A 21,692-nucleotide genomic window follows, 5' to 3' on the forward strand; every position below is an offset into this window, starting at 1 on the left:
AAATTGAAAAATGTATAGTCTCAACATACAACAAAGAAAGACCAAAAAAAACTGAACAGAGACAGAACAAGGTGGCAGAGCAGAAGGTGGACATGGAGTACTTCTCCCTCCACGGATGTGCCCATCACCAGCTGAGAGTGGACAGGAGTACCAGACCAGTGGAAAAGAATATATAGAACCATGCAAAACTTGGTAGGGTGAAGTGGGGGAGAAACAGGAGTGGTACTAGGACTGGACCTGCCCTTGGTGGGTGGGGGAACTGAAGCAGGGGTCCGATCCCCACATCAGGGCAACTGTCTGAGTCAGAGGAGAAATATTTAAGGCTGAGAGTGAAACAGCTGATCTGTGGCAGCCTAAATACAATGAGAATCAGAAGTTCTTGCCACAGCCATATGTACCCTGGACAGGGAAGCAGGTCCCCTAGAAGGTGCAGCAGCTGGGAGCTGGAGCTTAGGGATTGTGGAGCAATCCCCGGGTGAGGGCTGTTCACTGCGGAGAGATGGACTGAGGGGATGTGAGGGAGGAGACTGTTTTGGGTAATGACTGGAGGAAAGCCAGGCAGCCATGGAAGCAAGTCGATACTGCTAAGTCAAACATAGGGGGTGTAGCCATCACCATAGCCTCTCTCTCCACACATGCCAACATAAGCAGGTGAACAACAGAGAGACTGGCCCATCAAGCACCTGATGCACCGAACTACAGACTAGGACCCCACCCAGTGCACTCCTTTAAGTGACTGATGCATGGAGCTACAGAGTAGAACCCCACCCAGGGTGCCTGTTTAAGTGCCCGACACACCAATCTAAAGAGTAGGACCCCAGCCAGGGGGGCCTTCTATATCACTGACATGCTGATCAACAAATAAATACCCCAAAAGGGAGCCCTCTAAGGGCCTGAACAGGTGGAGCTATGGAGAAAGACTAGCCAAAGAGGCTTCTGATTGCCAGTTACCAGAGGCTCGAAAAAAGTCTGATAAGGCCATAACTCCTGTGGCTGAGGCAGTCCGTGTCCCTGCAGACTTGGCGCCACCAGGGTCCCAGAGACCCAAGCAGCTGTGCCACCTTCACGCTCAACCTTCACTGAGGGAGAGCTGCCAAAAGCAAAAACGTCTTCCCATCTATGCACGGGGAATAGATGGGAAGGCTGAGAGTGAAACAGCTGATCTGTGGCAGCCTAAATACAATGAGAATCAGAAGTTCTTGCCGCAGCCATATATACCCTGGACAGGGAAGCAGGTCCCCTAGAAGGTGGGGTCCCTTCCATTGTGTCTAACTCGCTGTGACCTTGTGCACTATGGCCTGCCAGGCTTCTCTGTCAGGGGGCATTCCCCAGGCAAGAACACTAAAGTGTATTGGCCATTACTGGTTTCCATACCCTTCTTTGCTGCTAAGTCGCTTCAGTCGTGTCCGACTCTGTGCAGCCCCATAGACGGCAGCCCACCAGGCTTCCCCTTCTCTGGGATTCTCCAGGCAAGAACACTGGAGTGGGTTGCCATTTCCTTCTCCAATGCATGAAAGTGAAAAGAGAAAGTGAAGTTGCTCAGTCGTGTCTGACTCTTAGTGACCCCATGGACTGCAGCCTACCAGGCTCCTCCATCCATGGGATTTTCCAGGCAAGAGTACTGGAGTGGGGTGCCATTGCCTTCTCTGATACCCTTCTTTAAAAGCACTATATTTCCTGCTGCCCTAGTCATTGACTCCTCTGAGTACCTGGTGCTGCCAGAAACTCTGTGACCCAAGCAGCTGCACCACACCCACACCTGGCCCTCACAGGGGCAGACCCAAGTCCTCCAGGGCAGCCTCAGGAGCAAACCCCTGTGGACAAACCACATGCAGAGGTGGAAATAAAATCACAAATGAAACCCAGGGGCAATGTGGCTAAGGAAGAAGACCTAAAACCTTCCGAGCAGCTATACAAGCTGCAGATTAAATCCACATGATCAACTAGGCAGACTTTATGTCTATGGAATATGTAAAAGGACATTGAGAGCTCCCACAAAAGAAAACACACTAGTTCTGATAGCTGTGGAAAATGGAGGCAAGAACACACAGAAGTAAGACCAGATTAGAATTTGAGCTGCCCCAACAGCAGGTCCAGAGACCAGCACAGTGTTGGAAGTACCCTAGGTGGGTGAGGTGGACTGTGACTCCCACGGAAAGGACCCTGACAAAAGTGATTCAAGAAAAACATTTATTATTCTTATGTTTTGACTTCTGTAGTTTCTTTTTGATTTTTCTTCCCCCCCCCCGCCCCCGCCTCTGTTGTAGTTGTTGATTTTAATGGCACTATGAAATCTAATTAAGCTTGTAGGTTTTTCTTTTTCCAATCACACTTTTTATTGTTATAAACCTCTGCCTCTTATGTTGGACTTTTGCAGTTCTATGGAGTTTTCCTTTTTTCTTCCTTTCCTCTACCTTTTTTTTTTCTTTTCTAATTTTAATTTTTAACTTTTAAAAACCTATTATTTTTCTACATTTATTCCTTTGTTTGCTTTTCCTACTATTCTTTTACTCTCGCAGTTAATCTTCAATGTATATAAATCTTCTTTCTAAAGCTATGTTTAACTTTTCATATCTATTCTTTTTTTCTTTCCTTTCCTCACAACATACTTGTTAGTTTTGTTTTCATTGCTTTATTCCTCATTTGGCACCTTACTTTACTTTTGTTTTCCAGTTTGTGCTGTAGTTAGTTTTGTTCTTAACAGGTAGATATAACTTTTGGATTGCTCTGTTCACTCTGTCAATCTATTGTACTTTATTTTTGTTAGATTGTTTTGATTTTGCTAATGGATGTATATGCATATGTGTATATCCCATTATTTTAATTATTATTTGCCTGATTTTGTAACTGCTATTTGTCTGGGGTTCACCTTTGGTTTCTCACTTTGAAGTATTTGTTTTAATCTAACAAATAATGCCATAACAAACCACTTGTGCAATCTTCGTTCCTGACCAGAGATCAAGCCCTGAGCCTTTGGAGTGGGAGCACTGACTCCAACCCTAGACTACCAGAGAACTAACCCTAGGGAGTATCAAATAGTGAGAACACACACAGAGGAAACCACTTGAATACAAGACCAGGTATCATCCAACCACCAGTAGCACCCTGTGCAGGACACCTCATTCAAGCAACAAACAAAACAAAAATACAAACCCAATCATCAGCAGACAGGATTACTACCTACTCAACCTCATCAGAAGAAACACAAAAAAAAACTCAGCACAAATCTCACCCTATACGAAGCTTACACAAACCACTGCACCAACCTGAAGAGGGCAGAAACCAAAAGTAAGAAAGAATTCACCCTTGAAGCCTGGGAAGAGGAGACCTCAAACACAATAAATTAAAAATAATAATGTAAAGGTAGAGAAATACTGCACAAATGAGGGAATAAGCTAGAAACACAGCAGTCCAAATAAATGAAGAGGAAATAGGCAAACTACCTAAAAAAGAATTCAGAATAATGATAGTAAAGATGATCATAAACCTTGAAAACAGAATGGAGAAAATGCAAGAATCAATTAACAAAGACCTAGAAGAATTAAAGAGTAAACATACAGAGACAGACAACACAATTACTGAAATTAAAAATACTCTATAAGGAATCAACAGCAGAATATCCAAAGCAGAAGAACGAATCAGTGAGCTGGAAGATAAAATGGTGGAAATAACTTATGAAGAGCAGAATAAAGTAAAAAAAAATGCAAAGAACTGAGGAAAGTCTCAGAGACCTCGGGGACAATATCAAAAACACCAACACTGAATTATAGGGGTCCAAGAAAAAGAGAAAAAGAAATGGTATGAGAAAATTTTTGAAGAGGTTATAGTTGAAAATTCCCCCAACATGGAAAATGAAATAGTCAATTAAGTCCAAGAGTGGCAAAGACTCCCATACAAGATAAACCCAAGTAGAAACACACCAAGACATACACTAATCAAAGTAACAAAGATTAAATACAAAGAAAGAATATTAAAAGCAACAAGGGAAAAGCAACAAGTTACATACAAGGGATACCCCATATTTTTAACAGCCGATCTTTCATCAGAAACTCTGCAGGCCAGAAGGGAATGGTAGGATTATATTTAAAGTACTGAAAGGGAAAAATCTACCACCAAGTTTACTCTACCCGGCAAGGACCTCATTCAAAATTGATGGAGAAATCAAAAGCTTTTCAGACAAGCAAAAGTTAAAGAGAATTCGGTACCACCAAACCAGCTTTATGACAAGTGTTAAAGGGACTTATATAGTCAAGAAATACCAGAGGAGAAAAAGATCTACAAAATCAAACCCCAAACAATTAAGAAAATAGCAATAGGAACATATATATCAATAATTACTTTAAGCATAAATGGATTAAATGTTCCAACTGAAAGACACAAATTGGCCAAATGGATACAAAAAGAAGACCCATATATATGCTGTCTACAAGAAATCCACTTCAGACTTAAAGACACATATAGACTGAAACTGAGAGGATGGAAAAATATATTCCATGCAAATAGAAAGCAAAAGAAATCTGAAGTAGCAATCCTCATATCAGACAAAATAGACCTTAAAGTAAAGAATACTACAAGAGATAAAGAAGGACACTACATAATGACCAAGGGATCAATCCAAGAGGAAGACATAACAATTGTAAATATTTATGCACCAAACATAGGAGCACCTCAATACATAAGACAAACACTAACAGGCATAAAAGGAAAAATGGACATTAACACAGTAATAGTAGGAGAGGTCAACACCCCACTCACACCAATGGACGATCATCAAAACAGAAAATTAATAAGGAAACACAAGCCTTAAATGATATATTAGATGGATGAATCTCACTGATATCTTCAGAGCATTCCACCCAAATGTAGAATACACCTTCTTCTCAACTGCACATGGAACATTCTCCACAACAGACCACATCTTGGCTCACGAATCAAACCTCAGTAAATTGAATAAAACTGAAATCATATCAAGCATCTTTTCTTACCACAATGCTATCAGACTAGATATCAATTATTGTGTAAAAAAACACAATCATATGGAGATTAAACAATACATTTATAAATAACCAATAGGTTACTGAAGAAACCAAAAGGGAAAGAAAAAAATTTCTAGAAACCAATGAGAATGAAAACACAACTCAAAACCTATGGGAAGCAGCAAAAGCAGTGCTAAGAGGGAAGTTTAAAGCAATACAATCCTACCTCAAGAAACAAGAAAAACATCAAGTAGACAACCTAACTTTACACCTGAAAGAACTGGAAAAAGAACAAAAACCCCCCAATTAGCAGAAGGAAAGAAATCAAAAAGATCAGAGCAGAAAAACATGTAAAAGAAATGAAAGAAACAATAGTAAAGATTAATAAAACTAAAAGATGGTTCTTTCAGAAGATAAACATAGTTGACAAACATTTAGCCAGATTCAAGAACAAAAGAGAGAAGAATCAAATCAACAAAATTAGAAACGAAAAAGGAGAGGTTACAATAGACAATGCAGAAATCCAAGGATCATAAGAGACTATTATGAACAAAAACATGGCAATAAAATGGATAACCTGGAAGAAATGGACAGATTCTTAGAAAAGTTCAATCTTCTGAGACTGATCCAGGAAGAAAATAGAAATTATGAAAAATCAAATTACAAGCACTGAAATTGAAGCTGTGAACAAGTATCCCCCAAAACACAAAAGCCCAGGAGCAGATGGTTTCACAGGAGAACACTATCAAACATTCAGAGAAGAGCTAATGCTCAGAGCTAAAACTCATTCAAAAAACTGCAGAGGAAGAAACCCTTTCAAATTCATTCTACAAGGCCACCATCACCCTGATACCAAAAGTAGACAAAACAACACAAGAAAAAGAAAACCATAGGCCAATATCACTGATGAACATAGATGCAAAAATACTTAACAAAATTTTAGCAAACAGAATTCAGCAACGCATTAAAAAGCTCATACACCATGATCAAGTTGGGTTTATTCCAGGGATGCAAGGATTCTTCAATATATGGAAATCAATCAATGTGATACACCATATAAGCCAATTGAAAGATAAAAAACATATGATAATCTTAGATGCAGAAAATGCCTTTTACAAAATTCAGTACCCACTTATGATTAAAACTCTTCAAACAATGAGCATAGAAGGTACCTACTTCAACATAGTAAAAGCCATATATGATAAGCCTACAGCAAATTATTCTTAATAGTGAAAAACTGAAAGCATTCCCTCTAAGATCAGGAACAAGACAAGGGTGTCCACTTTTGCCACTGTTACTCAACATCATTTTGGAATTCCTAGCTACAGCAATCAGAGAAGAAAAGAAATAAAAGGAATCCAGATCTGAAAAGAAGCAGCAAAGCTCTCACTGTTTGCAGATGACATGCTACTATACATGGAAAACCCTAGTATCAGAAAATTACTAGTGCTAATCAGTGAATCTGGGGCTTCCCTGGTAGCTCAGACAGTAAAGTGTCTGCCTAGTAAAGTCACAGGATACAAAATCAATACACAGAAATCACTTGCATCTCTGTATACTAACAATGAAAAATCAGAAAAACAAATTGAGGAATCAATCCCATTCATCACTGCAACACAAAGAATAAAACATTTAGGAATAAACTTACCTAAGGAAACAAAAGAAATATACACCTAAAATTATAAGACACTGATGAAAGAAATGAAAAACGACAAATAGATGGAGAGTTTTCCATGTTCCTGGGTAGGAAGAATCAATATTGTGAAAATGACTATACTACCAAATGCAATCTACAATTTAACATCGTCCATATGAATTTACCAATAAAATTTTTCACAGAACTAGAACAAAAAATTTCACAATTCATATGGAAACACAAAAGACCCTGAAAAGCCAAAAGATTCTAGAGAAAGAAGAATGGACCTGGAGGAATCAACCTTCCTGACCTCAGATTATACTACAAAGCTATAGTCATCAAGACTATGGTACTGGCACAAAAACAGAAATATAGACCACTGGAACAAGATAGAAAGCCCAGAAATAAACCCATATACCTATGGGTATCTTATTTTTGACAAAGGAGGCGAGAACATAAGATGGGGCAAAGACAACCTCTCCAACAAATGGTGCTGGGAAAACTGGACAGCTACATGTAAAAAAATGAAATTAGAACACTTCCTAACACCATATACAAAGATAAACTCAAAATGGATTAAAGACCTAAATGTAAGACCAGAAAATAAAACTCTAGAGGAAAACATAGCCATAACATTCGATGACATAAAGCAAGATCCTCTATGATCCACCTTCTAGAGTAATGGAAATAAAAACAAAAGTAAACAAGTGAGACCTGATTAAACTTAAAAGCTTTTGCACAGCAAAGGAAACTATAAGCAAGGTGAAAAGACAACCCTCAGAATGGGAGAAAATAGCAAATGAAACAACAAAGGATTAATTTCCAAAATATACAAGCAGCTCATATAACTCAGTACCAAAAACACAAACAGCCCAATCAAAAAGTGGGAAAAGGTCTAAACAGACATTTCTCCAAAGAAGACATGCAGATGGCTAACAAACATGTGAAAAGATGCTCAACATCGCTTGTTATTAAAGAAATGCAAATCAAAATTACAATGAGCTATCTCACCTCCCACCAGTCAGAATGGCCATCATCAGAAAGTCTACAAACAGTAAATGCTGGAGAGGGTGTGGAGAAAAGGGAATGTTCTTCCATTGTTGGTGAGAATGTAAATTGATATAGCCACTATGGAATATGATACAGAGATTCCTTAAAAAACTAGGAATAAAACCACCATATGCCCAGCAATCCCACTGCTAGGCATATACCCTGAGGAAACCCAAACTGAAAAAGACACATGTATCTCATTGTTCACTGCAGTGCTATTTACTATAGCTAGAAGATGGAAGCAACCTAGATGTCCATCAACAGATGGATGGATAAAGAAGCTGTGGTACATATATGCAATGGAATATTACTCAGAGATAAAAAGGAATGCATTTGAGTCAGTTCTAATGAGGTGGATGAACCTAGAGCCTATATACAGCATGAAGTAAATCACAAAGAGAAAGATTAATATTGTATACTAATGCATACATATGGAATCTAGAAAAACGGTACTGAAGAATTTATTTGCAGGGCAGCAGTGGAGAAACAGACAGAGAATAGACTTATGGACATGGGGAGAGGGGAGGAGAGGGTGAGATGTATGGAAAGAGTAACATGGAAACTTACATTACTATATGTAAAATAGACAGCCAATGGGAATTTGCTGTATGGCTCAGGAAATTCAAACAGGGACTCTGTATCAACCTAGAGGGGTGGGATGGGGAGGGAGTTGGGAGGGAGGGCCAAAAGGGAGGGTGGAAAGGGAGGGGATATATGTATACCTATGGCTGATTCATGTTGAGATTTGACAGAAAACAACAAAATTCTATAAAAATTAAAATTAAAAATATTAAAAATTAAAACAAAATATAAATAATTTTTTTCTAAAACTGAGCAAAGAATATAAGAAGACAATTCACAGAAAAATATAAATGTTCAAGCCTTTGCACAACTAGAAATTAAAATGAGATACCCTTTTTTCACATGTCAAATTGACAAAGAGTTTGATGACTAACATCATATACAAAAATAAAATCAAAATGGAGTAATGATCTAAATCTAAAACCTAAATGTTTCCTAGAGGGAAACATAAGCAGAACACTCATTGACATAAATTGTAGCAGTATTTTTTTGGATCTGTCTCCTACAATAATGGAAATGAAAAGAAAAATAAACAAATGGGACCTAATTAAACTTTTGCACAGCAATGGAAACCATAAACAAAACAAAAACAAACTATGACCTGGGAGAAAATATCCGCAAACTATGCTACCAATAAGAGGTTAATTTCCAAAATATACGAACAGCTCATATAGCTTAATATCAAAAAACAATCCAATCAAAAATAGGCAGAAGACCAAAACAGACTTTTCTCCAAAAAAGACACACAGATGGCCAACAGGCACATAAAAAGATGCTCAATATAGTTAATCATTAGAAAAATGCAAATCAAAACTACAATGAGATATCACCTCACAGTGGTCAGAATGGGCTTCATCAAAAGGTCTGCAAATAATAAATGCTGGAGAGATTTGGAGAAAAAGGAACCCTCTTACACTGTTGGTTGGGATGCATGTTGGTGCAGCCACTAGGAGAACAGTATGGAAGTTCTTTAAAAAATTAAGAATAGAGTTCTCATATGATCCAGGAATCTCATTCCTTGGCATATATCCACAGAAAACGCATCTGAAAAGATACACAATGTTCACAGCAGCACAATTCAAAATAGCCATGACATGGAAGCAACCTGAAAGTCCACTGACAGATAAATGGATAAACGTGTGGTGTATATATATAAAATGAAATATTACTCAGTTATTAAAACGAGAATGAAATAATGCCATTTGCAGTAACATAGATGACCTAGAGATTATCATACTAAATGAAGTAAACCAGACAAATATCAATATCATCTGGTATCACTTATATGTGGAATCTAAAAAGCTTGATACAAATAAACATTTACAAAACAGAAACAGATACACATAGAAAACAAATTTATGGTTACCAAAGGGGATGGGAGGTCGGCAGCAAGGGAGGCGAATAAATTAGAGGAGTATGGGATTAACATATACACACTAAATATATAAAATAGGAAAACAAGGACCTAATATATAGCACAGGGAACGACACTCAATATCTTGTAATAACTTATAAAGGAAAAGAAGCTGAAAAAGAATATATATGACTTTGCTGCAAACCTCAAAAATAAAAGTTTGACAACACCTAATGTTACCAAAGGTGTGGACAAACCAGGTACTCTCAAAACTGTCATGGAAATGTACAATCCTTTTGAAGGAGAAATTTAGTAGTATCTGTCAAAATAAGTATTGCATAAACTTAGAAATTATACTTCTAAAAATTCACACTATAAAAATCTAGTTTACAAAGAAGGCAAATTGTTTTTTGCAGCATTGTTAATAACAGCAAAAAAAAAAATCTGTAAGTAGCCTAAATGTCCGTCAACAGAGAGCTGGCTATATATGATATATCTAGACATACAGATGTACAGAGAGATACTCTATAGAAATGACTATTTTCCCCCTTCTTCATAACATACAATAAAATATTGTGTTTAGATAGGACCTATTGAAGTCTGACAGACTATTTGTCTTATATGAAATAGTCACAGAGAAATAATGCCATTTGCAGTAACATAGAGAGTTGCCTTGAGAGTTCTTATGTGTGTTGGTATTTCTTTGCTGATAGGTGATACTAAGATTAGAGTGCCTCTCTGTATCATGTAGCAATTTTTTCTTTTTATATTAGATGCTGAAAAAATATAATTAAGCTTATTAACACTGTAAAGTAAGGTAAAAAAAAGGCCTGAGTTAAGAAACAACTAAAGTAGTTCTGCTTTTCATAAAGTATGAGTTGGTTCAAAAACTGATATTAATTTTAGCTGCAAAGAAACATTTGTCCTAGAAAAAAAGAAGAAAGGACGGACATTTGTCCTTATTAGCTATAGTTTAGATGTGTGGTTGCAGGAGTATCTATTTATGGATAACTGAGATATTACCCTAGTTAAAGTTTAATCACATATTATTTTTATTAATAAATAATAAGCATCAATGGCAGAAAGTGAAGAAGAATTAAAGAGCCTCTTGATGAAAGTGAAAGAGGACAGTGAAAAACTTGGCTTAAAACTCAACATTCAGAAAACTACAATCATGGCATCTGGTCCCATCACTTCATGGCAAACAGATGGGGAAATAAACAATGCAAACAGTGACAGACTTTATTTTGGGGGGCTCCAAAACCATTGCAGATGGTGAATGCAGCCATGAAATTAGAAGATGCTTGCTATGACCAACCTAGATGGCATATTAAAAAGCAGAGACGTTACTTTACCAACAAAGATCTGTCTAGTCAAACCTATGGTTTTTCTAGTAGTCATTTATGGATGTGAGAGTTGGACTATAAAGAAAGCTGAGCGCCAAAGAATTGATGCTTTTGAACTATGATGTTGGAGAAGACTCTTAAGAGTCCCTTGGACAGCAAGGAGATCAAACCAGTCAATCCTAAAGGAAATCAATCCTGAATATTCACTGGAAGGACTGATGCTGAAGCTCAAACTCCAGTACTTTGGCCACCTGATGCAAAGAACCAACTCAACGGGAAAAACCCTGAGGCTGGGAAAGACTAAAGGTGGGAAGAGAAGGGGATGACAGAGGATGAGATAGTCAGATGGCATCACCAACGCGATGGACATGAGTTTGAGTAAACTCCAGGAGTTAGCGATGGACAGGGTAGCCTGGCGTGCTGCAGACCATGGGACTGCAAAGAGTTGGACACAACTGAGTGACTGAACTGAACTGAATAAACATCAAATCAAGCGAGTGTGTCTGTGCCTAGGTCTTCACCCTTTGGCCAAACCTGCAGATGTAAATCATTTGGTTAAGGCTTCATAAATAAATATACCAGTACCACTGTAGCATTTAACAAGAGCTATTCCAAATGGAGAAAGTAACACAATTATGTGTGTGCTGATGTGTGTAAATTAATATATATTTAAATTAAATATATTAGATTTATTTATTTATAAATTAAGGGCTACCCTGGTGGTTCACTCGGTACAGAATCTACCAGCACTGCAGGAGACCCAGATTCAATCCCTAGGTTGGGAAGATCACCTGGAGAAGGAAATGGCAACCTGCTTCAGTATTCTTGCCTGAGAAATCCCATGGAAAGAGAAGCCTGGTGGGCTAGAGTCCATGTGTCGCAAGAGTTGGACATGACTTAGTGACTAAACCAACACCACATATATAAATTATATTAAAAATATATAAATTAAACCACTACCATATATAAATTAAAAGTATACATATATTACACATGTAAAAAATGTTAAAATATCTGTAAAATTAAATTTAAAAAATTAAATAATTAGCTGGTAACTCCAATTTTGAAATGTTTGTCAGAAGTAAACAGAAAAATTATTCTTCACTCACTTTAACACATTTTGTACCAAGATCCCAGCAACCACTCCCATAGTAGTAGGAAGACTGGCTGCACAAACACCTTCTCGTTTCAGAGTCTTCTCATCAATATTTGCAGCAACTACAAGTGGTGGAGCACACTACATGAAAAGAATTAAAAAATGTATATTTCAAAAGAAAGGGAAAGAAGTATTCAATGTTCCAAATAGTATTCCACCACATTCAAAGTTTGGTTTTCCTTTGAACTATAAATATTTTCCCCTAGGAACTCTAGTACTTAGCAGTGAAAAATAATAACTCAAAATGAATCATGCATACCGCAAAACAAGCAGATTCTCCAGGAATTATGAGCTGTATATGCCCTGAAACTGCATTTTCACTGACTCCAGACTCCATCCATGTTTGTCCAAGCTCATTACAAGCCTTAAAAGAAATAAGGGAAAAATAAGAACATTAAAACAAAAAAGTAATTTACCATAAGTTTTTTTCATGAAAAAGTGGAGTTTAAATGAATTACAACGAGTTTTTAAAAATAAATTTTTAGAAACAAAAAACTGTAAATAATGAAATTCCTTAGCAATTGACATTTTCCTTAGAAAAGTAACCAATAGCATTCAGGTAAGCAGTCAATAAATACCTAATTAAACTGAACCAAAGCATACTGGATTTCTTATTAATGTAAAACTTCACTTTTCTAAAATAATTTCAGCAACAAGAAACTGCAAAATGTTATTTGCAAAGTTGAAAACACAATAATTCAAAAGAAGAATTCAGTTTTATTTTTGAGAAATCATGTGTGTAAGCTATTTATACATATTTATACATTTACTTATAAGTAACAAAAATTAAAAGCAATGCTGACCAAGAATAAGGTAGTATTATAAGATATTTATTTATTTAAAAAATTGTACATCAGAATTATCTACTGTTTAATAGTTTCCTCTACTGGCCTAAGACAAAGTAGGATACTGAAACATATGCCTTACCAGCAAGGCTAGACAGGTCCCCTTAGAATAAATTTCAAAAATAGGATGAGATCACATTAAGAATAAATAAAACACATTATCAAAGGGCTTAAATGCAGAAATACTTTCAGAATGTGGAATATATACTGACAGAATACACAGGAAAATAGTGAGAGGATAACAAGCAGGAAGGCCAGGGGTCTCCAAACAGAGGAGGTAGGCTGCAAGTGTGATACATTTTTTATCTCTCTCTTATGAGGCAGGAGGAAACAAATTAGTGATATATATATTTTTCCCTTCCCTATACAAATTTAAAAGAGGTTTCTCTTAAAACACTGTGTTGCCATAATGATACCTGGTTCCACCTGAACTTAACTATTCTCAAACCTTGAGCTAACCAATGCATTTTTCTTATGGAAATGTTTGTCTTAAGCTATGTTTATATAATATGCATTTACCCCAGACTCTGTCTTCAAGTCCATTTGCTAAAGGCTCAGAACTGACTTGACAAACCAGTATGTTACACTCATACACTGTTCTCTTAATGAAACTATATATTTGTATGGGAATCTGCCTTTTTCAAGATTCATGCCAATCGTTTTATGGCCTGGGATGACTCACCTGGTGCCAAGATTATCTCAAAATGCATCTGGTAGGTGAGGGGCCTGGTGCCGTTCTCTGAGTCTTAAGACATTTCCTTTCTTTAATTAGCAGACAGCTGCTGCTGCTGCTGCTAAGTCACTTCAGTTGTGTCCGACTCTGTGTGACCCCACAGACAGCAGCCCACCAGGCTGCCCCGTCCCTGGGATTCTCCAGGCAAGAACACCGGAGTGGGTTGCCATTTCCTTCTCCAATGCATCTAGTAGCTATATATACATCCAGCTAAAGGCTAGCAGTGGGGTATTCTTTCTGCCCCCTTCTGATGTCTATGTCAGAAGCTTTCTCTATCTCCTTATACTTTAATAAAACTTTATTACACAAAAGCTCTGAGCTATCAAGCTGCGTCTCTGGCCCCAGATTGAATTCTTCTCCTCCGGAGGCCAAGAATCCTGGCCAAGACCAGGAATCCTGGTGTCTTTTTCGGGTTCAGCAACAACCTTTCAACAGGTAAACCCATGAGTATAACACAAAAGATACTCACTGTATTTATTGTCATTCGAGCTTCAAAATTATCCACACAGCTAAGAACTAGGTCAACAGGTTTTCCTTCTTCTAATCCACCATTACTAGGCAAAGAAAACAAGTTTTATTGGAAAAAATCAGGACACAAAATACAATCTTATTTGTTCAATCAACACATTTAGTCTTTCAGTAAATTTCTGAGTATAACTGTAACATAGAATTTAATATTAAAGACCAAGTATAAATTAAGTATTCACTGTTATAAATATTAATAATATTACAGTATTACTTAAACTGTAAAGATGTACAGGGGTACCAGAAATATAAACAGTGTTCACAAAAATTGCCATTTCTCTGTCAGCTTTTATAGACTTTTATTCATGTTTCACTACAAATGTAAATGTAATAAAAGTTAATTGAATATAATTTCAATAGTTTAGGTCTGCAGAAAACCATATTCAGATAGAAATATAACCTATAACACAGAACTTATAATGGAGGACCCCTTGCTATATCATAACGACAGACATTTTGAGGCTTATTTTTTATTTTGTTGTTACTATTGTTTAATGGACCATATATACTATTTACTGAGCTCCCACTATATAAAACTTACACAAAATATTAACTATTTTAAAAATAAAATATATATCAACCTTCTCATTGAATTGATAGATTTTCTAATACTGAAAGTGAGATGGACATTGTGCAAAATACTCATAAATAAAATTTTACCTTATTCTATTCATAAAATGTTCAAAGTTTTCTACTGTGGTTATATTGTAGTTGTGTACTTCAAAAAGAACATCAGGATTTATGTTCCTAAAGGGAAAAGAGAATGATTATAAAAACTACAAGTAGAACAGTAAAATAAAGCAAGAAAAAGCACTAAAAATAGCTAAAGATTATTTAACAGATATTAGAGAAACGGAATTCAAGCAATTCAAAGAAAATCCGAAGTCCTCTTCTACCTTTCATCCCACTGCAAGGACCAAGTTCAAAACATGTAGAGTGTCAGAAAGTGAAAGTGAAATCACTCAGTCGTGTCCGACTCTGTGACCCCATGGACTGTAGCCTACCAAACTTCTCTGTCCATGGGATTCTCCAGGCAAGAGTACTAGAGTGGATTGCCATTTCTTTCTCCAGGGGATCTTTCCGACCCAGGGATCGAACCTGGGTTTCCTGCATTGGAGGCAGACGCTTTAATCTCTGAGCCACCAGGGAAGAAAAAATATTCCCACAGTCTCAGTTCAGTTCAGTCACTGAGTCATGTCCGATTCTTTGCGACCCCACGAACCGCAGCATGCTAGGCCTCTCTGTCCATCACCAACTCCCAGAGACCACCCAAACCCATGTCCATTGAGTCGGTGATGCCATCCAACCATCTCATCCTCAGTTGTCCCCTTCTCCTCCTGCCCCCAATCCCTCCCAGCAACAGAGTCTTTTCCAATGAGTCCGCTCTTTGCATCAGGTGGCCAAAGGATTGGAGTTTCAGCTTCAACATTGGTCCTTCCAATGAACACCCAGGACTGGTCTCCTTTAGAATGAACTGGTTGGATCTCCTTGCAGTCCAAGGGACCCTCAGGAGTCTTCTCCAACACCGCAGTTCAAAAGCATCAGTTCTTTTGCGCTCAGCTTACTTTACAGTCCAACTCTCACATCCATACATGACCACAGGAAAAACCATAGCCTCGACTAGACGGACCTTTGTTGGCAAAGTAATGTCTCTGCTTTTGAATATGCTGTCTAGGTTGGTCATAACTTTCCTTCCAAGGAGTAAGCGTCTTTTAATTTCATGGCTGCAATCACCATCTGCAGTGATTTTGGAGCCCCCAAAAATAAAGTCTGACACTGTTTCCACTGTTTCCCCATCTATTTCCCATGAAGTGATGGGACCAGATGCCATGATCTTAGTTTTCAACTTTTTCACTCTCTTCTTTCACTTTCATCAAGAGGGTCTTTATTTCTTCTTCACTTTCTGCCATAAGGGTGGTGTCATCTGTATGCTGCTGCTAAGTCGCTTCAGTCGTGTCCGACTCTGTGCGACCCCATAGACAGCAGCCCACCAGGCTCCGCCGTCCCTGGGATTCCCCAGGCAAGAACACTGGAGTGGGTTGCCATTTCCTTCTTCAATGCGTGAAAGTGAAGTCGCTCAGTCGTGTCCAAATCCTAGCGACCCCATGGACTGCAGCCTACCAGGCTCCTCCGTCCATGGGATTTTCCAGGCAAGAATACTGGAGTTGGGTGCCATTGCCTTCTCCCGTCATCTGTATATCTGAGGTTATTGATATTTCTCCCAGAAATCTTGATTCCAGCTTGTGCTTCCTCCAGCCCAGCGTTTCTCATGATGTACTCTGCATAGAAGTTAAATAAGTAGGGTGACAATATACAGCCTTGTAGTACTCCTTTTCCTATTTGGAACCAGTCTGTTGTTCCATGCCCAGTTCTAATTGTTGCTTCCTGACCTGCATACAGGTTTCTCAAGAGGCAGGTCAGCTGCTCTGGTAGTCCCATCTTTTTAAGAATTTTCCACAGCTTATTGTGATCCACACAGATGTGCTGGGAATTAAGCTTTTATCACCTCTGTTAACTACACAATTCAGTCCAACAAAAGAGCTTCTTTGCTTCTTATTCAATTCAGTGCAAGAACGTTTAGGAACATAAAGAAACATCCCAGAGTAAGAGCTGCCCAACTAGGTCCCCTGGGCCAAATCTGACTACCACCTTGCTACATTTTTTTGTAAGGTCTACAAACTAAGAGTAGTTTTTATATTTTTAAATGGCTGCAAGAAAAGAAAAAAATCAAAAGAACAACAATATTTCATGATGTGAAAATTATAAGAAATTTAAATTTTAGATTCCATAAATAAAGTTTTATTGGGGCACAGTTTTGCTCATTTACTTTTATACTGCCTATAGCTACTACAACTGTATAGCTGAGCAGTTTTGACAAAGACCATATGGCCCTCAAAGCCTAAAATATTTACTATCTAGCCTTATAGAGAAAAAGGCTGCCAACCCATATCTTTATGCATAAGTGAAACCAGCATTTTTATACAGGAAAATTCAGTTCCATTTATAAGTTAGGTGACTGAATACATACAGGAAGATTTCACCAATTTCACTGCCTTCAACTGCTATTCCATTTACCTCAAAGTATGTTCTGCTGCTTGAACTTTACTTAATCCTGCTTGATGAGGTTGGAAGAAAAGTCTATTCATATTGGCCAGTTCCACCTTGTCATAGTCAAAGAGTAGCAACTAAAATGAAAATAGTGGTAATCTGATGAAAAGTGTACCAAAAAAGAAAAGAAAAATAACGAACTAGTCAGCTAGTTAAAATCTGATAGGTTTAACTATTTAACAGTAATAATATTAACTAACTTTGAAAAACTAGATGTCATATATTAAGTCATTTAAGGATCACATGCAGTAAGTATATATGTACTCTCCTCATTTTAGAAATAATACAACTAGGGTACTTGCCCAAAAGCTACTCAGCTAATATGTAGTAAACATGGGATTCAAACTGAGGCATTCTCTGCTGTACTGCCCCTCTAAATGATTATATCAAAAATTAATGTTCATTGCATTTCTTTTTTTTTAATTATTATGTTCATTGCATTTCATGACAATTTTTACAAACTGTGCCAAAATCTTACTTCATTCCAATTATTGGCCAAAAGCCAACCACACATTAGATAAATGAAAATTTTAAATAAGATTCAAAAAATGCTATAACTTAAAACCATGGTATAATACAATGCCCTTCATGAATATGGAACTAAATATACTCACGACATGGCTCAAACATTATTCCAAACAGAATGATTAACCAGTTAATTTATATTTCCTGCTATATATTTAGGCATGATAGCATTTGTCAAACCTGTTCAACCAACTTTAAAATGGCCAAAAGGTCCATTTCCTATCAGTAAGAGCTGGTTGAACTCAAAGATATCCAAAGTCCTTTCTTTTTTTTTTTATTATCTAAAATTAAATTTTTATTGGATGACACTCAGAGTAGACTAGACATGGCAGGGGAAAAAGAGGATCAATGAACGTGAATGCACAGCAATGCAATTTATCCAGAGTGAAGAAAAAAAGAACCAAAAAGAAATTGATCCTCTAGACCTATGGAATAATTCAAAGCAGTGTAAAAGTGATATACTTTGCTATCGTTGCCAAAGTCACTTCTTTATCTAAAATTCTGTGACTTTGTGATACAATTCTCAGTGTTCCAAATCTAACAATAAAAACAAAAATGGGATGTTCTTCTTCTCAATATAAAAACTAAAGAAAGTTAACCCAGCCCTTAGTATCTTGCTAGAAAAGACATCGCTTATATTCTCTATAACTTTCTAACCCTACTTAGTCTCTTCAAAATTTGGTTTATTTAAGCTTATTCAAACAGTATTTATTAGGTCAGGCCAAGTATTAAGTTTGAGTTTCAGCCTCATAGCTATATGAGTAAATTGTAGGAAATCCTAAACTTGAGGACAGGAGGTGTGAGTTGTAACTGTCAATAATTAGCTCTGATTCTGTAAGTCACTTTAACTGTTTAGGTCTGTATCCTCATTTGTAAAATAAGGCAGTTGATCTAGATCTGGTTATCCAGGGTACCTCAGGAACTCAGGAAATTTTCAGGGATAAGAAGTGGGCTCTGGATCTCCAATCCTCATTTCCCTACTTAACCACATGAAACAGCTTCCTGTTTCTCTGTTTTATACATTGAAGAGAGAGTTCTGAAACTAACCTATGCAGATTCTCAGCTTACAAACTTGAGTGCACTTGGAATCACTGTATTTAAAAATACAGATGTGTGGGTCTTATTCCCAGAGGTTCTGATTACCTATTATGGGGTGCAGTCTGGACATAAGAACTGTTTTTTTTAATATCCCAGGTGATTCTAACTACAGCAATATCATCTGGAGTTTGTGTTAAAATACAGATTCTGATTCAGCATGTCTTGAGTGGGACCTGGGAATCTTCAATTCTAACAAGTTCCCAGGTGATGCTGGGACCAGACTGAATAAGTAGTTCTTAGAGCATAGTCACTGGACTATCATCAGAGCCACCTGGGAACTTGTTAGAAATTCTTAGGTCCATTTGAAACCTACAGAATCAAAACCACTGGGTTAGAGTTCAGCAATCTATGTTTTAATAAGCCTTCCAAGTGACTCCAGTGCACACTCAAACCAAAGACCCACAATCTTCATGATCTCTACCACCCTTGGTCAATCAACCAGGGCATGTCAGCTGTAAGCAATTGTTGACAGGCATTTATAAACTTCTTGAAAGATATTAAAATGTTAATAAACATTTTTAGTACTTTGGTGTTGTCTTTTCTATATTGATAAGTAAGTGCCAATTTTGAAAGCACTTTAAAAATCTGGGACATGGAATGGACCAATATATTAAAGAGCATTGATAAAGCAAGCATTTTCCCACAAAGTTTATCAAAATGATATACAATTGTGGAAAACTTTTATATTCAACCACTATCTATCTAACATCATGGACTTTAGATTTATAAATATAAGATTGGTACACTGACTTCTGGTATAAAGTCAACTTTTCCTTCCTCCTCACAGTCACAATCTGAATCAATTTTAGAAAAAAGTAAGGAACTTCCTGGTGCTCCAGCGGTTAGGAATTGGTGCTTTCACTGCCATGGCCTCAGAGTTCAATCCATGGTAAGGGAACTAAAATCTCACAAGCCTCACAGGGCATGACCAAGAAAATTTAGGGAAAAAAAAAATGCCTGAGTTAAAAAAAAATCTGGAGCATTCAGCAGTTCAATTTCAAGAGTAAGAAAGGCACATGCTTTCTAGTTTGTCTTGTAAATAAGTTTTTTAAAAAATTTTGGAGGATGTTTCAGTGTTTCACTACACACTTTTTCAATTTAACAGCCTTCTTTCCTAAAGGTCTTTAATCAAAACACTTAAGTCCAAATTGTTTATACATTATCCCAAACAAAAAAGTTCCTGAACACAATCAGACAGTCCTTATTTAATCAGCAGCAATATTAGTTTCCTCTTGGGTGAGTTTATGTCTTAACTGGGGTAGAAAAAACAATCTGAATGAATACACCACAAATCAATATGCCATTAATAAAGAGAAAAAAATCCTAATTTGTACCTTATTTACTCCACAAGTGAATGGGTTCCGAACACGACAGAAAATGAGAAATGCTTTTACCTTACCAATGCCACATCGTGTCAGCATTTCAGCAGTCACACTGCCAACTCCACCAACACCTACTATTGCTACAGTAAAGGTACGGATTTTCTGTAAAATGCAAAATTATATATGTGTTGGTTAATAATTCTTCACTGAAAATGTCATTGAAAATTATTTTCATTTACTGAAATCATCTTCAAAAATTTGGAAGAGTTTATCATACCTCATAGTCCTTCACAATTCCCATTCGTTTCAAAGCCATCAGGCGGCTTAAAAAAAAGGAGGAAAAAAATGTTTTAAAGTTTACAGTATTTTAATTAATAGTGACATAGGTAAACATACATCATCATAGAAAATAAACTTTAAGAGAAGAAACAGTGAGGGGAGTGGGGGTGGGAGGAGAAATCTTTCAGTTAACTTTTACCAGATGAAACTAAATCACCTCAGATATTTTAAAAAGCATGGATGCCCGAATATCCTCCAAGGCAGAGCCTGTGCAATAAGATTTTTTTTTAAGTTCCTCATACATTCATTCTAATGTGCAGTGAAGATTGAGACCTACTGACTGAAATGTTAAGTTTCCAGATGAGAACGGGTCAAAGTGAAATTTCAGCATTTTCCCATGCTTATTAGTTTATGTAAATATTTAATGTTTGATTCAGATTTTATATTTAACATCAGAATAACCTCATGACTGGAATTCTATTGACTTGTTGCCTCTGCCCACAATGGTAAGTCTTTTAGTAAACACCTTTATTCCAAGGACTCTAAGAGGTACTTTAGATATCTAGTTACTGCTAGTCTGTTCCCTTCTTCAGCCACCAAGCCAATCAAACTTTGGATGGGAGGCCTAACAATCTGTGTTTTAATAAGCTCCCCAAATGATTGTGATGCACACTAAAGTTTGAGAACCTTTACTGTAGATTACTTAATTTATTCTCTTGTTATGGTTGGAAGAACATCTTCCCAAAGCTTTGTAAAGGGTAAATTTAGGAAGGTAAATTTTGAGAACTTGTATGTCTGAAATGTTCTTTACCTAACTTCTTAAAAACATTTTATCAAAATTCTATTCTTAGAAATATATTATAAAATGACAAACTGAAGGGTATATAATTGTTGAAAGCTATACCTATACACACACACTCTTAGTTGATAGTTTAACTAGATATATAATTTTACATTAGAAACAATTTTCCTTCAAAATTTCTAACGTGATTTCTAGTTTCTGAAACTTCAAAATGTGCCCTAGAGTGAAACTATTCTCATCAATTGTGCTGAGTACTTACTGGACTCTTTCCAATCACAAACGTATTTAAGTTGTAGAAAATTTCCTTGAAGAATGTGGTGACTTCTTTGGTTGGTTGGTTGGTTTTTCCTGAACC

At 36.9% G+C, this 21,692-nt stretch overlaps 1 protein-coding gene across 4 annotated transcripts in view; it reads right to left on the reverse strand.

Moving 5' to 3' along the window:
- UBA5 (ubiquitin like modifier activating enzyme 5) overlaps positions 1–21,692 on the reverse strand; it is a 32,893-nt gene that overhangs the window by 6,117 nt on the left and 5,084 nt on the right. For all 4 annotated transcript variants that reach the window (XM_018051303.1, XM_018051294.1, XM_018051281.1 and 1 more), the window contains 7 exons: positions 20,534–20,579; positions 20,329–20,418; positions 17,279–17,388; positions 14,864–14,950; positions 14,148–14,232; positions 12,360–12,464; positions 12,054–12,181 (listed from right to left, as the gene is read on the reverse strand). In XM_018051303.1, coding sequence (XP_017906792.1) covers positions 12,054–12,181; positions 12,360–12,464; positions 14,148–14,232; positions 14,864–14,950; positions 17,279–17,388; positions 20,329–20,418; positions 20,534–20,579 — 651 coding nt within the window. The remainder of the gene's footprint in view (positions 1–12,053; positions 12,182–12,359; positions 12,465–14,147; positions 14,233–14,863; positions 14,951–17,278; positions 17,389–20,328; positions 20,419–20,533; positions 20,580–21,692) is intronic.

This window comes from Capra hircus, chromosome 1 (genome assembly GCF_001704415.2).
Source record: "Capra hircus breed San Clemente chromosome 1, ASM170441v1, whole genome shotgun sequence".
Taxonomy (NCBI): domain Eukaryota; kingdom Metazoa; phylum Chordata; class Mammalia; order Artiodactyla; family Bovidae; genus Capra; species Capra hircus.